This window comes from Hyaena hyaena, unplaced genomic scaffold (assembly GCF_003009895.1).
Source record: "Hyaena hyaena isolate Hyena2069 unplaced genomic scaffold, ASM300989v1 scaffold_273, whole genome shotgun sequence".
Taxonomy (NCBI): domain Eukaryota; kingdom Metazoa; phylum Chordata; class Mammalia; order Carnivora; family Hyaenidae; genus Hyaena; species Hyaena hyaena.
The window spans coordinates 1475967-1497682 of record NW_024080904.1 but is presented as its reverse complement, the minus strand read 5'-3'; the positions used below and the strand labels follow the sequence as shown (position 1 = coordinate 1497682).

At 43.3% G+C, this 21716-nt stretch overlaps 1 protein-coding gene across 1 annotated transcript in view; it reads left to right on the top strand.

The window, feature by feature from the left end:
• PAPPA (pappalysin 1) overlaps positions 1 to 21716 on the top strand; it is a 243651-nt gene that overhangs the window by 64951 nt on the left and 156984 nt on the right. Inside the window, exons 5-7 of the mRNA XM_039245860.1 lie at positions 1824 to 2016; positions 8923 to 9044; positions 16483 to 16981. Of these exons, the coding sequence (XP_039101791.1) occupies positions 1824 to 2016; positions 8923 to 9044; positions 16483 to 16981 (814 nt within the window). The remainder of the gene's footprint in view (positions 1 to 1823; positions 2017 to 8922; positions 9045 to 16482; positions 16982 to 21716) is intronic.

Here is a 21716-nt window from a genome sequence, read left to right as displayed (position 1 = left end):
ATGGGGAGCCATAGAATGTTTGTTATCCAAAGAGTTAGATGGCTACATTGGGGATTAAGGGAGATGTATGTGACTAAAGATACTTGCTAAGGGACACCAGGCTCATCTGCTTCCTCCAAACATATGAAAGACACATACCCAGGATGCTGGAGAAGAGACAGACTGTCAAAAATCACTCAGGGGACCAGAAGCAGCTTCTGTGTATAACCTCCTTGCACTCCTGTCCCTTCCCCAAGCTGGATTCTCAAGGTCCCGTCCAACTGCCTAGCACCTGCCCAAACGTATTTTCTGTTTGTTTGATAAGGGGGAAGTCAGTTTATGTTGCAGGATTCCCAGTGGCGGGTTTATTTTAAGATCTGTTGAGCCCCGTGCTCCTCCGTCTGGGACCCAGCTGCAGAAACCCTGACTGGGCGGACACCTCTGGGAAGTGGTGTTTTTGGAAACCAAGCCAAAACAGTGCCTTGAACTGCCCCTGGGGCAGTTGAATAAAGCTGTTGGAAGGGTAGACAGGAGGCAAGCTTTTTCCTTGGGAGGCGAGTCTTGGATACTGTTCAGTCCACACTGTAGAAAAGAGAGAAGGGCTGAAGGTCATTTGATCTAAAGACATTTAAGAGATTATATTCCAGTCAGCTCAGACTCGGGCTCACATCCTATTTATCAATTACCTACAGGATACTGTTCCCATACAGGGTCTCATTTATGCTCGGAAGTCCTCATATTGATGAGAAACATGGTTTTAGAGTCAAGACTGCCTGGGTTTGAATCGCAGATCTATCCCTAACATTGTGATCTTAAAAAGAGTTGCATGACCTCTCTCAACCTCTATTCCCTTCTCTGTAAAATGGAGAAAATCATAGTATTTACTTCCCAAATACTGGGAGTGATAAGTGTGTCCAAAGCACAGTGCACCATGCCTGGCTTATACTCAGCACACAGTAAATGTCCCAGTGACAGTGCTGTCCTCATTCCCAGGATGGACATGAGCCTGATTGTTCCTAGGGCTGCTTGCCTCTGGTGTCCACAAAGGACACCATGTCCTCGGGTCCTGTAGCCCCCTCTCCTACTGTCCTGACCTTTCTCCATCTGAGCCATCCAGTCTGGTTGACCTCAAGTACCTCCCTTTTCAGAAACCTCCCTGGGTCACTGTCCTTCCTCAGTGTGCTGTCTGTTATTCATCAGTGGTTGGCACTGCAGACTTCAACAGTCTTCTGATAGCCTTGACTCCTACAACAAACTGGCCTTCACTCTATACCTAGACTTGTCCCTCCTCCGGGGCAGGAACATTTTAAGTTCCATCTTCCCATGGCCCTTGACACAGGGCAGAGAATATGTAATGCATGCTCAGAAGGTTTGTTTGAAGAACAGTATCACTGCATCCATAGATAGTGGAATGGATGAATGAATGGATGGGTGAATATGAAGGAATGAGTGAGTGAATCAACAAGTAAATGAAGAATGAATGAATGAATGGGAGATACTGGGTGAGTAGTGAGGGAGGGGCAGAATAAGAAAATACATGGCTTACTGACCAGGGATTTGGGGGCCCATGGAAAGCAATTTATCCGTCCCTTGTCCTTAGCTGTGACCTTGGGGCTGCTCAGTCCCATCCACCCCCCCTTCCTCCTGTTCCCTTTCACCTGTCCCCAGAGGTGATGACTGCACTCATTTGTGCACAGACCATTAACTCTTAAGCACTGAAAGAGGCCAGTTCGGGGTTGGCGAGGACTGGAGTGCTGGCTATCTGGCCCCTGGGAGACGTCATAACTCTCTCTCATGCCCGCCCATGCAGCCAGGTTTTTATCTCTCCCTCTGCCCGCTTGCAGATGACGACTGTACGGACTCTTTCACGCCCAATCAAGTTGCCAGAATGCACTGTTACCTGGACCTGGTGTACCAGAGCTGGCAGCCCTCCAGGAAGCCGGCGCCTATCGCCCTGGCCCCCCAGATCGTAGGCCACACGACCGACTCCGTGACGCTGGAGTGGTTTCCGCCCATCGATGGCCACTTCTTTGAAAGGTGAGTGTGGCCTGTGAAGTGTTGATCCCTCTCTCTCCTTCCAAGAAGAGGGGACTTCAGGAGGAAAGTGGTCTTGGAGAGGAGTTTTGCTGTTTTCTTTGTCCTTGCTCTTATTCATTTGGAGCCCCTGGCAGTTCAGCCACCTAGCAGTGATGGGTCCAGATAGGTACGTTGTAGATTTGGGGGTCAGGGGATACATGAATAGTTGCTAATCAAAATCAATAAGTAATGATGCATGCTTTCAATGAATGAATGTTTAGTTTTATTTTATTATAAAATACCTGGAAACTCTATCCTTTGGGATAGAGGTCCTAATTTCCTCTCCATGATCTCAGGATTTGAAATCGCCCCTGGTTAATGGACAATTATAATATATATATATATACATATAGTATATATGTATATGTATATATATATGTAAAATATGAAGGCTTATATGTGTGTACATGTACATATTCATATATCATACATGAATATACATGCATATTTATAGAATATATGTATAATACATATGATTAGAATCTTTGTGCTGCACAGTATTTCTTTGTAGAATTGAGGGTAGAATTTTTAGAAGACCAGGAATGATAAACTGAGGAATAAGAGTTCTGCTCTCCTGTCTTCCACTTACTAGCTGTTCTGCCTTGGGCAAATCACTTTCCCTCCCTGAGTGATCCTCTCCCTCAGAAACGTTTGTCCCATGATGCCCTGTGGCCTGAAGGCGGGAACCTGAATCCAAGGGTCTCTTGTGACTTCAGCACTGAGGCCCCCTGAGAAGCTCAGGCCTTAAGGAAAACAGATTCTAAAGAGTCAGGAAAACAGATTAGGATGTTGACATCTCCACTTGCCTATAATTTAGGGCTTATGAGTGTATTAACCTCTATCCCAGCCCTTCTTGGGAATGTTTTATCTAATACTGATGGTATACCATTGATGATGGCAAAAATTAGAGCCAGCTAATGACTAACAAATAATCCTCTGAGGTTGTGGCTGTTGCCATTTATCAAGTGCTTACTCTGGGACTGATCCTGCATTAAAAGCTTTGTTTACAGTCACTCTAGTAACTCTGTGAAAGGAGAATCATTTTCCTCATTTTCTGGGTAAGGCAGGAATTGGAGCTGAAAGAGGCTGAGAGATTTGACCAAGAGCCTATAGAAGTTGGTGGGATATGGGCTCTGACTAAATCTTTGCAATGTCTTATCTCAGGCCCCTGTGTGTTTTCATTAAGTCCTTCCAAAACTTGAATTATGAAGGAGGTGTTACCCCTCCCCTCAAAAGAACCACAAAAGATGGTAAGGAGCTCTCGTGTGTGTGTGTGTGTGTGTGTGTGTGTGTGTGTGTGTGTGTGTGTAAATACGTATTAGTTCATGGTGCCACATTAAATTGGGGCTCTGGGGCACCTGGGTGGCTCAGTTGGTTGAGTGTTCAACTTTGATCTCAGCTCAGGTCTTGATCTCAGGGTCGTGAGTTCAAGCCTTTCATTGAGCTTCACACAGGGTGTGGAGCCTACTTCTCTAATACAGCTCTAATTTTCTACAGTACCATCAGTCTCTGAATCTAGAACCTTTGTCTGGCAGCTGGGTGCATGTGTTCATGGGGGAAGGAAATGTAATCCCTGGGCCCTCTATAAAAACTCCCTTCCCCTGCCCCAGCCACCCTCACTGGGAGCTCAGAGCTGGGTTTGGGAAACCTCATGTGACACTTCAGAGCAGGCTCTCCAGCAGCCTGTAGAATTATTTATTTTTTCTGTGGTGATGAGAAGTATCAGACTTTTGGTCAAGCCTTAGCCTCAATTCCATTTAAAATGGAAGTTTTGTAAATGAAGCTTCCTGTGTATGTATTTAATTTGTATTTCATAAAGCAGTTATTGTCCATTAAATAAATACCATCTGATTGTTGGAAACCTATTGGAGGGTTAATTGTTGTGTAATGAGATAGGTCTCTATTACATGGTACCCTCAGCTTCAATCAATATGTTTTTAATAACCTATAGTCAGTTGGTACTCGAGACTCGTACAATAGCTATTCTGTTCAGTCTAAGATTTCATAACGGAGTTATCATATGTTAAATTAAAACTGACATTTTAGAAACATGCCTAATTAGGGTTAACAGCTACGTAGACGATAGTCTATGGCTAAAGGAAGTCGCTCCATAAGTTCAATAAATTGTTATAAAGAAATGAGCTATCACTCCCCCATACACTCAGTTTGCACTCGTGCACATTAGCCTGGTGCAGAGCATACAAGCTCTACTGGCACATTGTCTGCACTCCGCTCCCCGCTCCACCACTCTTGATCTATGGGACCTTCAGCAAGCCATCTCACCTCTCTGACTCCCTCTGATCCTCTGAATCTTCTTCCATAATCGTGCCCACTTCAGCTGGCTTTTGTGGGGAATTCAACAAACATGTGACATCTGTGGTACGGCCTAGCACACCCTCTACGTTCAAGAAATATTAGCTCCCATCTTGTACAAAATTTCCCAGAGCTGTTTAGCTTCTTGAAAATTCTCTTTCCCTGCAAAATCTCTGGTGTTTTCCACTACATCCATCAATGCCAACCTCTCGCCCCTGGCCATCCCTACGTCCTCCTGCTGTTCCTCACATCTGTGGTCTAAGAGAATACAAGGGTTTTCCTTAAAAAAACATATTCGGATCCTCCCACAGCCTGTGTCCTCACACATGGGCAACTGAATAAATAATTCAAGGCCACCCCTGGCTTTTTTAACTCCTTTATTTTTATCTGTCTTGCAAACATGTGTTGATGGAATGGTTTCAGTTATCTGAATAATTGGTGGTGGCGTATTAGAAAGAATTCTGGACTTAGAAGCAAGAGACCAGGGTCTGAAGTCTTTGGAACCTCATTCATTTCCTCTTCCTCTTTGGCCTCAGTTTTCTGATCTGTAAGCCAAAGGGCATCTAGCCTTTCTCACCCAAGGTTCCTATTACAAATCTGAGAACACTGAAAATGACTTGAATAACTATTTTCTCAATTGTTCCAAGAATGGTACATAATGAGTACCATTCTAGATGCATAGGAAAGAAGTTAATTCATCATACACAGTGGTTATCTTAAAGAAACACTGTTCAATGAGACTTCTGCAGTAATGGAAATATTCTATATCTCTACCATTCAATATGGTAGCCATTAGCCTGCTGGCTATGAAGCACTTGAAATGTGACAAGTGTGGAACTGAATTTCTAAATTTAATTTTAATTAATTTACATTCAAAGACCCACATGTGGCTGCTGGCTGCCATATTAGCACAGACTTGAACTTTAAACTTTGTTTTTTTTTTTTTTTTTTTTTTTTTTTTACAAATAGTTTATTGTCAAATTAGTTTCTACATAACACTCAGTGCTCATCCCCAAAGTGCCCTCCTTCATGCCCATCCCCCCCTCCCCCCCACATCCATCAGTCCTCAGTTTTTGTCAGCATTCAAGAGTCTCTCATGGTTTGCCTCTCTCCCTTTCCCCCACCATTTCCGCCCTTCTTCTCCCCCTTGGTCCTCCGTCATGAACTTTAAACTTTGATTCTCATGGAACTTAGATAAGAAAGATGATCTCTTCCAGTGTTAACATTCTGTACTTCTATGATTTCAATGTGTGTGTGCGTGTGCATGTGTGTGTGTGTGTGTGTAGATAGAGGTGCAAATAAAAATCAAATAAATGCCAGAGGTAAAAAAAATACTATATACTCCCTGGGTGTGTAGGATACTTCCTGATTTTGGTAAAGCCTGTATCTCCTCTATGACTTTATTTCTTTTTTCCTTAAATAGTTTATTGTCAAGTTGGTTTCCATATAACACCCAGTGCTCATCCCAGCAAGTACCCTCCTCCATGCCCATCACCCTCCTTCCCCTCTCCCCCACCTCCATCAGCCCTCAGTTTGTTCTCAGCATTCAAGAGTCTCTCATGGTTTGCCTCCCTCCTCTCCACAACTATTTTCCCCTTCTTCTCCTGCTTCGTTCTCCATTACTTTACAAGCTATGAGCTTGGCATGAGTACTTTGTACTCATGATTTTCTATTTCCTAACCTGTAAAATGGGAACATCACCCACTGCCCAGAATCACACCATTGCTTTTTAGTTGCTGACTTTGCCTTTGCTTTTGTCCTTCTTTCCTCAATCCTTGTTTCATTCAGCATTCAGACCAATCTTTTTAAAATGTAAATTAGATCATGTTGCTCCATGACTTGGAGTGGCTCCAGTGGCTTACAACCCTCTAGTGGCTTCCCATCTCTTTTATGTATAATTTCCATGTGGTCAACTGGACCTCCCATGATCTAATCCTTGCTTGTTTGTTCAACTGCCTCTCTTACCACTCTTTCCTTCATTCTTGACTCCTGTCACTCAGACTTCCTTTGGGATTCCTATACACCAAGCTTTCCCCCCACCCCCTGTTTGGGTCCTTTATGTACCTGAGACTGCCCCTGAAATATCCACTCTTTAGTCATCCTTCAGCTGTCACCATAAATGGCATTCCCTCACTAAGGTCTTTCATGACTGTTCCAATTTTAATTAGCCCAGTGCACCTCTCCCACTTATATTCTTGCCTACATCATCCATTTCCTTTCCTTCAGGAACTTAATGAGCCTGTAACTTTATATCTGTTTACTTATTTGTTTATGGACTATCCACCAGGCTGCAAGCTTTATGAGGTATAGGTAACACATCTAATTTCCTCATCCTTCGATGGTCAATGTCTGTTACTTGTATAGTGCTAGCAACTAGAGGCCGTTCAAGGACTACTCATTGAATGAACAGATGAAACAATGAATGAATATGTGAATCAATGATTGAATATGAAGGAAGGTACTTGGTAGGGCTCTGTGCAAAGAAGGGACATGTACTATCAGGTGGATGATGGTTTAGTCACTCATCAAAGTATTTATTGGAAACATAGGATGTGTCAAGAATTCAGTGAAGTACAGGGCATTATATGAGTATCATCTAAAACATGGCATCTAAAGAAATAGAAAGAAAGGTTCAATGTCCATTAAGGTCAGAGTGGTTCCTGATTCCATCCCAGAACCTTTATAATCGTGTTGTCATCATAGAGCCAGTCATGCGACTCTGAGCTGCTATGCATGGTTTGTGGTCATTGTAATGGAACTCAGCCTTCCAGAGTGAGGAACTCTCTCTCCACTCCTAACTCGCTGCCTGCAAGTGTATTTGTATAAGTACTGTTAACTGCTAGTCCAGAAGTAACTCATAGATATTTAGGATATATAGAAAATTTAGAGAACCAGAAGGAATAAGAATGGGGGGGGGGGAATCATCCATATTCATTCCACCACCCAACCATTGCTGCCACTATTTTGTCATATTGAAGTTATTTGAACAGTATTTAGATGCTGCTATAAATTCAGTTTTGTATACAAATTTTTCATTTAACATTATAGCTTACGCATTTTCCATGAAATTTCATGGAATAGTTTTGTAATGACAACTTACCATTTTATTGAACATATTAATCTTAGGCTATTTCATCATTTTCCTATCACTGGATATTTTTGTGCTTAAAATTTCTAACTATGTATGCTTTCATATTTACACTGATAAAGCTGAGGATGCAAATTATGTAATTTGAGGGCCAAGACGAGGTTAGTCATGAGTCCTAGCAACGTGTCTAAGTGATTAATATTCATCCCTTTGTCTACCTACCAATTTGTCCACCCAACCACTCATTCACCCACCCACCTATCCATCATCCATCCATCCATCCATCCACCCACCCATCCACTCACCGATCTACCCAGCCAGTATCCACCCATCTACCATCCATCCATCTACCCACCCATCCACTCATCCATCCATCCGTCCACCCACCCACTTATGTTGACAACCATATAAGCAGATAAGCAGGAGAATGATCTGTTCAGATGTAGGTTTGGTGACGAGTTCCCTGGTAGTTGTGTGGAAGACGAATGGAGAACACCAGTAGACAGATGCTTACAAGCATATCCTTTCTTACCATGTGATCCCAGGAGCTATAGAGTATCTCTGTGAAGGGAAAGCCCTAAGGTTCCTCCCTTGTATCTTTAAGGTAGTCAAAGGATAAAGATTCTTCTAGGAATGATGAAAGAGGTATTGGCAGGACTGTTGTATTATGAGAAATAATGGGCTGATCCCTCTCCCCTCCTGGCAGCTGCCTCCTAAACAGATGCCAAGTCTGGAGTACAAGCAAGATCCCAGAGACTATTGTGGCTAAAGGGAGATTGAATCCAGATACATAAGGCACTAGATGGTAGTGGAAGCTACCATGATATTCTATTTCTAGGGCAGTTCTCCTCAAGGGATTGGCTTGTCCCTTGGAAAGCTGCTAAAAGAGTTTGATGCCATGGTAAGGAAACTGCTTTTGACTGTTAAATCAAAGCTGATTTATCCATCCACAGAATATCAGGGCTGGAAGGTTCTGTAGGCATCATCTGGTTGAGCTAACTCATTTTTAGATGAAGGAACTGAATCATGCCTTCTTTCTATTTAACACCTAGGACCCAGGATGGTGTCTGGCACATGGGAGGTACCTGATAAACACTGTTAAAAGAATAAAATTTGAGGTTAAATGGGACAAAGGATTTTTTCACAAGCATACATCAAGTCCTCAGTAGAGCTTTGAATGTCTGATGAAACTAAGATTAGTACAGGTAGTAATTATTTGGCCTGTTGATTCTGTACTGCCTGAAATTAAAGAAGTGCATCTACCATTAGGACAGAAACCACATAGGCCTAAATAAGATCTTTGCTGGACACTGGGGAGGAATTTCACTTATGCTCATATACTGGAATCTTTGGCAAGGATAAGGAGAATAGAAAAATGTGGAATTGTTGTGTCTTCTGCTCTGGATCAGGAGCTCATTCAACTGTTCCTAAGTCAGTGCATTTCCCTTCTTTCCTTGGCCTCCTAGAGAATTGGGATCAGCATGTGACCTTTGCCTGGAAGGGAGAATCCTGGTGCAGTACGCCATCAATGCTTCCTCCCCAATGCCCTGTGGCCCATCAGGACACTGGAGTCCTCGGGAAGCAGAAGGTAAGGCAACCTGGAAGCTCATTTACAGATTAGGGGTGCAAAGAACAATTCTTTACATACTACCTCATTTGATCTTAAGATTGCTATGCAAGGCCAAGTTTTTAAGTTTTATTTTTGTCTTTTTCATCAAGTGTTATTGAGACATAATTGACATCTAACATCACATTGTGCAAAGTGATAGTTTGATACGTGTATTATTGTGAAGTGATCACCACAGTAAGGTTAGTTAACACATCCATCATCTCATACTCTTTTTTTTGGTGTGTGTGTGAGAACCTAGAAGATCTACTCTCTGGGCAGTTTTCAAGTGTATGATATAGTATTATTAAGTAGAGTCACCATATTGTATATTAAAACTCCAGAATTTATTCATTGTACAACTAGAAATTTGCACCCTTAGCCCAAGATCAAGGCCAATATTTATGCATCAACTCAACACATATTCTTTGAACACCTTCACTGTCCTAGGTATGTCATCCCACTTTAAATTTAAGGAAACCAAGGTGCTGAGATATTGAACAGGTGACTGAGGCCACACACCTGATAAACATACAGTTTGTATGTGTGTTTATATACGCCTCCTGACCCTGACAGCCTGCTGGTTCATACAAGGTCACTTAGAATCAGCACACATACCTGGGTGACATATACCTGGGTGAGGGATCAAGGCTTCAGTAGTCATTATCTTCTTTGATTGTTTCTGGGAATACCCGGGGCGTCCACATATGTACTACAACTATCCCTCTTGATGTTTCTGCCATGAACCCTCCTTTTTAGGATCCATTGAGCAGCAAGATGCTTGAAGGAAGCACCTTATGATGGCCACTGTTGTGGGCCATCCCCATGACCAGACCCTCCCCTGCCCAGGGGTCTCCCGGACCTCCCTAGGGCTAACAGTCTCTGTGCGCTCTTCCAGGCCTGCTCACTGCCAGATCCACCAGGTTTTCTACAGAAATTAAGAGAGTGCCTTTTACCCAGTCCTTTGTTCCATGGTCACTTGGTTTTGCAAGCAGCCACTTGGAACTTAGAGAATCTCATGGAAAGTTGCCTACTCAGTTTCCTTCTGCAATGTCCCCTTCTTTAGGACTCAAATCTAGTGCCCGAAGCCAGGCTGGCAGAGATCCCATGTTCACCCTTACCCTCAGAGACTTCCGCTTAGAACTCCCTCCCAGTCCCTCTTGCTTCTGTGCAGGGTAGCTTATGTCCATGGTCCCTGGGTGGGGACCACAGTCCATCAGAGGGAGCAGAATCTGATTCCTCACTGAGGTTCCGTGAGAACTCCCCCGTTTTCCTTTATATTTTTGGAAAGGAGGTTGAAAAGAAAAAGCTAGAGAATAAAGCAAGGGAGAGGGATCAGAGAGGAAAGTGAAGGAGAAAAATGACAGCGCTGTACTTTGTTATCTTCTAAAGTAGCTTAAAATAAAAATGAGAGCTGAACTTGGGAACTCTAAACAAATCCATCTGGAATGTAAAGCAATAGGGATGTCTGGGAGAAGCCCTCAGTTCAGCCTCACAGAATCACGGGCTGTCATACTTGGAAGGGGTGCCCGGGTCATCCAGCCCCAGTTCCCACCCAGTGCAGGAATCCCCCTCCTTCCCTCCCTCACCAAGGCTCTCCTAGCACCAGCTCATACATTCCTTGGCCTTCCATTCATTAGAAAGTTCTTCCTGAAGTCTATGGTCATGATTTTTCCATCCCAGCAGAACCCACGTTGGGTTCTCACAGAAGAAATGCATGTCTCTTGCAGCTCACAACACATTGTGTGCATGCAGAGTGAACAAGTCTCACCTGTGATCTCTGTAGCAGCTGTGTGCCCAGCACTGTGCTGGGTGCATGAGCAAGGTGGAGCTGACCGTCCAACAGGGGTGCTGGAGGAGTGAGAGGGTGATTACCATTGGGTGCAGTGAGGCTGTGCTAATAGGAGCACAGAGTGCTGGTCGGGGGCAGGTGAGTGAGAAGCTGGCCTCATCCAGAACTGAGACTTAGGCCACCCAGGGAATGTCACCACACCAGGGGGCAAGGCACATTTGAGAACATGAAAGAACCTGGATATATTTAGAACAGTGGTTTTTTGAGTGTGATCTGGGGGGTTTTGGCATTCCTAGAGACCTTTTGAGGTATCCTCAGAGTCCAAAATTATTTTCATAGTGATGCTATGATATTGATTACCATGAACTCCTATTCTCTCCTGAGAATGGAGCTTTCCAGTGGCTGCATGGAATGTGATGTTATCACTGCTCCAATAGCTAATGGAGCACATGCTTATGTGTTCTTGCATTCTAAAGTTTCTCAGTTTTCATTGATAATATAGTAACTACTAGTAGATGTAACCCACATAAACAGAAGCTCTTCAGTAATGCTATGAGAGCTTAAGAGGGTTTGGAGCATGAAGAGTAAGGTGTGGGTCAGGGGAGTTTGGACCGAGTGTTCTATAATGACCGGATGAGGACAGGTTTATGCTGAGGGCAGAAAGGAGGCACCACATGCCTTGGCAGGAGTCTGGAGCATGGTGAAATGTACATGTCAAGATTACATGGGTAGCTCTGTGGCGAAGAGCCTGGGGAGGAGTGTGCTGGGGGGAAGGGAACAGTGGCTGTTGCAGGAATCCAGGAGAGGAATGGTGGTGGCCTGGGTGGGGTCCATGGCAGTGAGAAATGGAGAGAAATCAATGGAATTGAGAGATATTTGGGAGGTAAAATCAGCAAGACTCTCCACTGAGACTTCTCTGGCTAAAACCATCTTGGTTTGTTCTACCAGTTATGTGAATGAAATAATTTTCAGACATCTCTCCACACCTCCATCCAGCCCAACTGTCACTTGTTTAAGTCTGTTCCTGGTTTGCTCTTGACCTTAAAGCACAGTATGTAAAGCAGAGTTCAACTGGAACTGCTGAGCCCCCTGGTTCCCTGAGCTGACCCAGGCATGCAAGGAAACCCAGCAGCCTTGGGTTTTCCTTCAGGATATGTAAATTTAGTGCAGACAGTCCAGGAAAAGACACTGTTCTTTTTTTAGAGCATCCTATTGCAGACTGTGTGATCCTTTTGGCTCAGACCCTTGTAATATCCTTGAAGAAATAAACTTTTCCATGAGCCAAACTCTGCAATTTATTTCTCAACTCATTTTCATCCTATTTATCTTTGCGTGTTTAAGTTTTTGGACTTCCCAAACTAACATAAAACTCCCAAATCCATGAGCAATGCCAGACAGATCTCTGGGGTAGGGGGATGAAGAGGGCTGGACCTTGGTCTGAGCCTCACCATCAGTGTGCTCTGTGACCTTGAATGAGTCACTTAGCTTTTCTGAAGATAGCATCTAATGCACAGAATAAACCTTCTGTCTAGCTCTAATATTCCATGGAGCTGTAACTTCTTTATTTTAACCCCATGATAATAAGATAGAAGATTTATCATTTAACAACATTTATTGCACATCCATGGTGTTTCATTAACTCTGTTTCATAAACTTCAGGTAAATACAGTCACGAAATTCTTTCCTTTGGCCACAGAAAGTGGTTGGACTCTGAAGAAACCCTGCTTTCCTGTATCTTAAGCAAAAACTGTATTTCATAGTTGAGTATTTCCTGAGGTGTTTAATATCATGGACAGTTGTTGCCCAGGACTTAGATAGCCAGACCTGATCAACTCAAGTCTCAGGTGAGGTCAAATGTCCAAACATATGATACCTCACAAATGTTGGGTTTTCGATGAGAGAGTGACACATGGCGCTAGCTGTTTTCATTTTTTTCTTGTCTGTGTGAGTCTTTCCCCCCATTTTTCTGCCCAGAATATTTAAGGTGTGCTGCAGTATTCATCTGGAAAAACTTGGCACTAAGTTTTTATAACTATATTTGTGTCAACAGCTGCAGAGTATATACACAAAGATATATAATAGATGTCTGTATGGATCTTCATAAACATACATTTAAATCAGCATAAGTATATATAAATATATTTCACACACATATGTGGTCTCATTTCTAGTGGACAGCTTGTATAAACATGTACCTTTTCATGTAATCAGCGTATATACAAAAGGGCAGGTATTAATAATGAAGTAACAGTACTTCTATGCTTTTCTTTCTTCCCCCTTCTTTCTTACTTTTTCCCTCCTTCCTTCTTTCCCTTCTCTTCCCTTCCCCCTTTTCCCCTTCTCCCTGCCTAATAACCCAGTTGACACGCAGTCAACTTTCTAGCCTTGTTCATTTTTCCCCTGTTACGCACTTTGGGTTGGTCCTTATCTACTCTTAGGGTCCCTTGTCCAAGTCACAGGTATGATTGTTTGCATTAGTGCAGTCATTTCTCATCTGGTTTCACTAGACTAGAAGCTCCATGGAGGCCAGAGGCCATGGGTGTAGAAACCTGTTTCCCCGGCGACTAGCCTAGCACTGGACATAGACAAGGCAGTCAATAATGATTCTCTAGATGGATGGATGATGGATGGACATATGGACAGATGGACAAATACATAGATATCTGTGACTCTGAAGAAGTGGTTTTGCTAAAAGACAATTTTCACTTGTTTGCTTAAAAATTTTCACTAGCCGCCCCCTCCCCCCCATCCTTCTTCATATAAAGAACAGTTTCCTTAAAGTGACATACAAGACCCTCCATCCTCTGGGTTCTGATTCGCTTGCTGGCCTCACCATTTGCTACACTCCCATTGTGCTCACAACCATAGTTGTCTTTGTCCCTATTCTCTCTCAGCTGTTATTTTTGCTTGGACTACCTTTTCCTCCCAAGCTTTTCCCTGTTCCTTCCTCCGTATGTTTCACAACAGAGGTAATCTATTTGTGAGCATCTAATAAATATCCCATCCCATTTTGAGTTTTACAGCACCCGTGTGAGGTACGTATCATCAGAGTAGGGGACACAGTGAGTTTATAGTTCAAACCAGCTTCCATTGCTTCAAAACTTGGCATGCTGCCTGGATCAACAGTATCGCATAATATTCTGCTCCCCATCAGGGAGTGACTTAACCATCTGAGTTTCAATTCCCTCTTCTGGAAAATGAGTTTCATAGGACCCATGCCATAGACTTATTGCGAGAATGGGGCATGTAACATGCTTGGCGCAGCACTGAGCTCATAGTCAGTTCATGGAGCCTGGTATGGTGTAAGTGGTTGCTGTATCGGTGACAGTTGGACTCCATAACCCCGAGGCTCTTTTCTACATGTAAAAGCTTGTCTCTGATGACAGGACAAGCTCAAGCTTTGCTAAGGTCTCCATTTCTCTTTACCTACTTGACTGTAAGGTCCAGGCTCTCCTTGTTGTCCTTTGAAAAGCATTTGGTCCCTCTGTTGATTAACCAAAAACTGGGGAGAAGGCAGGAGCCAAACACATTTGTCATCTTTGCTCTGTTGTGGCTCCTGTCACTGATAGTCATTTTCTCCAAGGGAGAAATATCGTTCCATCCCTTGCCAGATCCAAGAGAAAGTGTGAGGAGGAGGTGGAATGTTCTCCTGGCACTCACCATAACGCAGGCTTCCGTATTCCACAAAGCACTCACTGCTTTTGTAACTCCCTATTACACGATATGAAGATAGAAGACTCTTCATTTAACAAATACTTTTTGAATATCCACTATCATCACTGTCTACAAACCAGGCACTATATTAAACAAAGGCTACCTGGCATTGAATGAAACAGAGCTATAAGAGACAAAAATGATAACTGTCTTACAGGATCTTGGTGACAAACATAAAATGAATTAATGGCTAGGGAATACGTTTCACATACATTAAAATGTTGCCCTCAGCAAAGCTCAGTGAATAAGTGATAATGTATGTGCCAGTAACTCACAATGCTAAGAGAATCAGGACTCCACTCCACTGAAGTGGAGAGTCGACAAGAAGAAAAGCTTCAGCCTCGCAAGGGAGTCTTATTTGTGCCTTGACTTAAACTACTGGTCACTTCTAGCCAACATTTGCTGCAAGTAATGGATGAATCTTGCCAAGGAATGGTGGAGAGAATCCTATAGTTATATCCATTTATTCCTGCTCTGATGTATTATATCTAAAAAGTCTTTTGAATTTTTCTCAACAACCCCACCCCCCTCCACTTTCCTTTCTTTTTCTCTTCTCCTTCTGCACTTGATGTCTTCTCTTTTCTCCCTTGGCTGGGCAGAGGCATGGAGATTGGAGGCATTTTTATAGCCTCCACTGGAATAGCTTTTCCAACCCAAATGGTTTTCTAGTTTTCATATTGTTATTCCTGTGATGCTGTAACGCTACCACAAAGTCATTTCAGACAAAGATTGCCTTTTCCCTTTTTCTTTAGAAATGTCCAGCATCCCACTTCCCACCAAAAGACAAAAAAAAAAAAAAAAAGAAAAGAAAAAAAGAGTGGCTAATAGGACAACTTGAGATCCTCCATCCTACCCTCACCAGCTGATCTGTATCTCTTGTTAGACTCCCTTAAACAAATTAGAGCCAATCATTACAGAGCCCTGATTACTTTTCTCAGCAGTGCAAAGGAGAGCTCTCTGAGGGTCTAGGACTAAATGATCTCAGCAGAGAAAAATTCAGAAGTCGCTGAAGGCTGAGATCAGTGGGGATGAGGCATTGTCTCCCCGGGGAAGGAGTAGAAGAATCCCTCCTTTCTTCTTCCCCCCGCCTCACCCAGCCCTCCCCTTTCCTGAGTCAGACTGGACAGAGTGCTGAGAAGCTCAGTGGTATGGAATGACCTCATGTGGTGAAGAGGAGGAGGAGAGATAAGATGGCTCCAGGGCTGCCTTCCAGTTCTGTCATTCATGGTTCTAGACAGTTTCCCTCCCAGAATCCTCAGTCCAACGGGAAGATCTATCTGCACTCACCTCTTCTTTGCTGGAGGTTTCTGGTTCTTCTGTCATTTGAAGCAGGTTGTACTGAAAGCAGTACTATAGGGATTCTAGTTTATTTTTGTGGCCTCTGCATGCAGCAGGGAGAATAAAGAGTATGAACTTCAAGATGAGACAAAACTGGGTTCCGATGCTGACCTTCACATCAAGCTGCGAGACTTTGATCAGTCCACTCCACATTTCTGAGCCTTAGTTGCCTCACCTCTGAGATGAGTCTTTGCAAGAAATAAGCAGGTTCAGGGGATGTTTAGCAAATTTGTGTTGAACAAATATGTGTCCCTCCCTTCTTTCCATCTGGGGCAGCAAAGCCTGCAAGTAAGGGATGAAGAAAAAAAGTTTGGGCATTGACTCAATAGTAAGACACTTAACTTGAATGTAGTTTCGACCAAATGTTTGGTGATTCATCCCAGATCTGTATGGCAGGGGTGGAAATGGGCTGGGTGCTGTGCATACAGCTGATTCACCAGAACACTGAGAATCTTCCCTCTCTTTTCACCTCTATCTGAGCTCTAGTCAGACCAGTCTTTTCTAGTGTCTACAGGATGCTTTGAGGACCAGACTGAAGGGCTTTCAGGAACTCATACCCTCATCTCTTCTCCATAGGTCATCCAGATGTTGAACAGCCCTGTAAGTCCAGTGTCCGCACCTGGAGCCCAAATTCAGCTGTCAACCCACACACAGTCCCTCCAGCCTGCCCTGAGCCACAAGGCTGCTACCTTGAACTGGAATTCCGCTACCCCTTGGTCCCTGAGTCTTTAACCATCTGGGTGACCTTTGTCTCCACTGACTGGGACTCTAGTGGGGCTGTCAATGACATCAAACTATTGACTGTCAGTGGCAAGAACATCTCCCTGGGCCCTCAGAACGTCTTCTGCGATGTCCCACTGACCATCAAACTCCGAGATGTGGGTGAGGAGGTGTACGGCATCCAGATCTACACATTGGATGAGCACCTGGAGATTGATGCGGCCATGTTGACCTCCATAGCAGACAGTCCTCTCTGCCTAGAGTGTAAGCCCCTGCAGTACAAGGTGGTCCGGGACCCTCCTCTCCAGGTGGACGTGGCCTCCCTCCTACACCTCAATAGAAGATTCATGGACACGTAAGTGCACTCTCTGGATAAGGAGGTGGTCATATGGGTGGGCTGCGGACAAATGTAAGGAGGGTCAGAGAGGCCTGTCTTGAAAAATGTTCATCACATTTTTCAAGTGAGACTGACTCACTTCTAGGGATTCATAACCTGGCAGTGGCTGTATAATGGCCTTAATAAGGCAGAGTTGATATCGTGGGAATGGCAAAGCACAAGTAACCAGAAGGCCTGGAAAATGGGGAGAGCTCTAACGTAACTATAAGATTCCCAGACCTCTCTTGGTTTTCCCAACAATTAAATGAAGGAGGCTGTCTAAGATTAGCAATGAGTAAGTTAGGTATTACTCATGAAATTGGAAGAATGAAAGTTTGCTAATTTCCTTTTTATATTTAATTGAAGATTCATGCATTTGAATTGCTTTTTCAGTGAATGAGAAGGGGGTGAAGTAGTATAGCAAGTTGCCAGGGAATTGAGCATAGTTCTGTGTATTTGCATGGGTATGTCCTTGGATGGTGAACATCACCATCATGGTCCTTGTTTTGTTTCCTTTTCCAAAGTGGAAGAGAGGTTCAAACCCATTTGATTCTTAAGAGCCCTTGCAGCTCTAGGTCTTCAAGATCCTTTTGGGGTACTCATGGCTTTTATGTGAGATAGTGCTCATCCTTAATATTCATTTCTCAAGCTACATTTTCCTCCAGCATAGTCAGGATTTGTTTTCTGAGAAAGGTCCTCTTACAATGACCTCATTAGTGCTTTGCCCGTGTGCCAGACAACGGGTTGAGATCTTTGTATCTTCTATTCATTTCACCCTCTCCACAAACCAGCCCAATTACCCTTCCTGTTTTACAAAAAAGGATGCAACAATTTCAAGATGTGAAGTCACTTATCCAGGGTCACATAGTTAGAAAGTGGTAAGATCAGGTTCTGTCCTGACTCCTCAGCCAGTACCTTTGACCAGTGTTCAGTTAAAAAGGCGATTCCAACTTCTGCTTTAGTCTAACAAATGAGGGTGCCTTACACCATCTGACTTGAGTACCAAGAATCTACAAAGTTAATCACCACACTTTTGTTGAACATTTGCTATGTGCAAAGGACATTGGTAGGGAACACTCTGAGTACTGGAAAGAACAATAGCTCAGAAGTCAGATGCCTTGTGTTTAGCCCCAGCTGGTCCACTTACTAATTTTAGATTAGTCCATCAATCTCTTTGAGCCTCACTTCCCTCTTCTGTGTGATGAAAGTGCTCAAGTCAGTGGTTTCTATGGGCCTTTTTGTGGCACTTTCTTTGGTTCTAAGATGATAGAAGACACAATCTCTGCTCTGTCTACTTGAAAATATTTACTAAGCCAGTCATTAATAAAAACCAAGTTCTGGAGGAAACTTTTAATCTTTTTAAGAGACAGAATCACTTTCAAATACTTTACCAGCACTCCCTTTTACATGCCAGCAATTAACGTGCACATCACAAGCAGACCCTTGCCCATTCATTGACTCAGAGATGAAGAACATCTGTTCAAGAACTCAGAGGCAGCACTTGGTTTGTGTTTGAGAATGTACTTAAAATTTAGAGGATCATCTTGCCTTGAAAATATTCCATAACTCTGTCTCTTTCATCTTCTTGCTTGTCTAGAGTGGTAAAGTTCTATAAATATGCATCCACTTAAAATTTCTTCGTAAAACAATGGAGAGAAGTAATAGATGCCTTAAACCCTCAAAACTCAGCTTTCATTTTTTTGGCCTGGAGTTGTGCGCCTGTGAGAGCTGACTTGAGTTGATACATGTGGAAATCCAACTGAAGAAGTGAGAGCCCCCTGAGTTCCATTCCCAGATAGTCATTGATTTTGCTCTAGGATCTTAGGCTAGTCACTTAGCGTTTCAGGCCTTCAGAAGCCTTAATCTAGAAGGAGGAGGTTGTACTAGACTGGAGGCTCTCAAAGTCAGGTGCACATTATGGAAACTTAGAGGACTTTAAAATCACTTGTGTTTCACCAGCATCCCCTCTCCAACCACATCTCCCACCGCCCCCCACACACACCCCAGGCATTTATTTAATTGATAAGGAGGATAAAGCCTGGCCATTAGGGCTTTTAAAGTATCACTAGATGATTATAATGTGATAAATGTGCAGCCACATTTAAGAACTACTGCACTACGGGGCGCCTGGGTGGCTTAGTCGGTTAAGCGTCCGACTTTCGCTTAGGTCATGATCTCACGGTTTGTGGGTTCGAGCCCCGCGTCGGGCTCTGTGCTGACTGCCAGCTCAGAGCCTGGAGCCTATTTCAGAGTCTGTGTCTCCCCCTCTCTCTGACCCTCCCCTGCTCATGCTGTCTCTCTCTCTCTCCTCCTAGAAATAAATAAAAATATTAAAAAAAAAAAAAAAAGAACTACTGCACTAAAGCAGGTTCTCAAAGTGGGTCCCCAGACCAGGAGCAGCAACAAGAGCTGAGAACTTAGGGCAAGTCTGTAGATCCCAGCCTCGACAACTTGATCAGAAATTTGGCAGGGGACCTGGGTAGCTTAATCAGTTAAGCATCCAACTTTGGCTCAGGTCATGATCTCATGGTTCGTGGGTTCGAGCCCTGCGTCAGGCTCTGTGCTGACAGCTCAGAACCTGGAGCCTGTTTCAGATTCTGTGTCTCCCTCTCTCTCTGACTGTCCTCTGCTCAATACTGTCTGTCTCTCTCTTTCTCTCAGAAATTAAAAACAAAACAGAAAAAAAAACATTAAAAAAATAAATTTCGCTACAGGGTCTTCCCAAATTACTCTAAGACTGGCTACATACAAGTTTTTTTTTTTTTTTAATTTTAAATGTTTTTGTTTTATTTTTGAAAGAGAGATAGAGTACATGCTGGGGAAGGGCAGAGAGAAAGGGAAACAGAATCTGTAGCAGGCTCCAGGGTCCGAGCTGTCAGCACAGAGCCCAGTGTAGGGCTCAAACTCAAGAGGTGCGAGATCATGACCTGAGCCGAAGTCAGACGCTTAACTGACTGAGCCACCCAGGTGCCCCATGGCTACATACAGTTTAATAGCTACTGCTCAAAGTGATCAATAAGGCTCAGTGATTTCCAAGGTCTCTTTCCCAATGCTCCACTCAATTTACAAATATGTATTGAGAGCATTCTGTGTGCCAGAGTGTTCACTGGGAGCTGGATATGTCAGGAATGACCCAGCGCCTTTCCTGAAGACACTCACACTTCAGTGCTGAAGACCTTAGCCACGTGGTAAAAAATGAACCACTTTGCTTTCAGAACTGCCACTAGTAAGACCCACACTCTTATGCTCCATTTATTCTTTCATTCACTCAACAAGTCTTTCTTAGACCCTGCTATGTTTCAGACACATTGCTAGACTGAGGACTTCATTGACTTCCTCTATGTCTTTCTTGAGTCCCAACGAGTTTATTAGAGACCTAGGCTGGACTACACTTCCTGACCTGAATGTTCTCTGAGACTCTAAAAGAAGTAAAACATTATTCCAAGTCACCCTACCATTTCAACTCCTTTATCTTTTGGTAATTCGAGTTCTGAACTCCAACACAAATACCTCTGTGTGTGTGTGTGTGTGTGTGTGTGTGTGGTGTATTTTTCTGCTTTCACATTTTTTCCATATCAAATAATTGGCTCTTATACAAGTTCTATATAAAGACTGTTTCGGAGAAAAAGAGGAGAGAAAAAATGCTTTCTTTTTCTTCCCTGACTCAACCCATTACATGATTCCCTTTGACCTTTGTCTTCATTTTTTTCACTCAGCAAAAATATTTATTCTTTCTGTTATCTGTACTGGAGATAATTTCCCAAGGTATGACATTGATGAAGGGAGAGGCTTCTATGCTTACCCAGTGGGCACTTCTAGGAGACTGATTCCTTTTGGCTTGCATGAGGAAGAAATGTGGACCATCTACCTTAAGTGGAAACCCCTTCATTGAATGAGAAGTGACACTGGTGGAGAGAAAGGGGACCAGCATTGACTCTGCTACTAACCTACCGTATGTTATTAAGACACATTGTATCATGTCTATCAGCTTTAGTTTCCCCCCTTGTAAAATGAGGGGCCAACACATTAAACTCTTGTCCGTGGGTAGACGTTGTTCTTAGGTGACAAGTAATTCATTCACTTTTTTGTGGTAAAGGGGACTTAAGAGAGACTATGAGAATCAGTACCCAGAGGGGTCCTCACTGAATCCCGAGGATGCCCTAGTGAAATGTGTAGTGTGTGGAAAATAATAATGGTGATGATAAAAATAACAATAATGGCAACCATTTGCTGTATATTCTCTCTGCTTTAAGAGCCTTACAAATATGTATAATGAGGTAAAGCTCAGAGAAAAGGCTGAAGCTCAGAAAAGTGATTTATCCAATGTAATACAGCTGGTAATGGCAGAGTCAGGTTTAAAACCCACGTCTAATTCCAAATAACACCTTGTCAACCACAACAGCACACCATCTTCTGCTGTAATAATGCAAAGGCAGAATTCTAGAGCTCAGACGTGCATCTAAGCTAGCTGAAGTTTGAGATACAGCAAATGGAAAGCAGGCTACAACTCACGGGCCACTCAACCTCAGTCAGTTCCTGTGAACCACTCTTGGAGTCCAGAAATACAAGTTACATGGCCAATTTCTTTAGGCACCTGGCTAGGAAGAAAACAGCAGTGGAGCTTCTATTTCTCAACTTGACCTCCAAGTGCTCTGCACTGGTCACCATGCTCCTTGGGTCTCCATGGAGTTTTTTTTTTTTTTTTTTTTTTTTT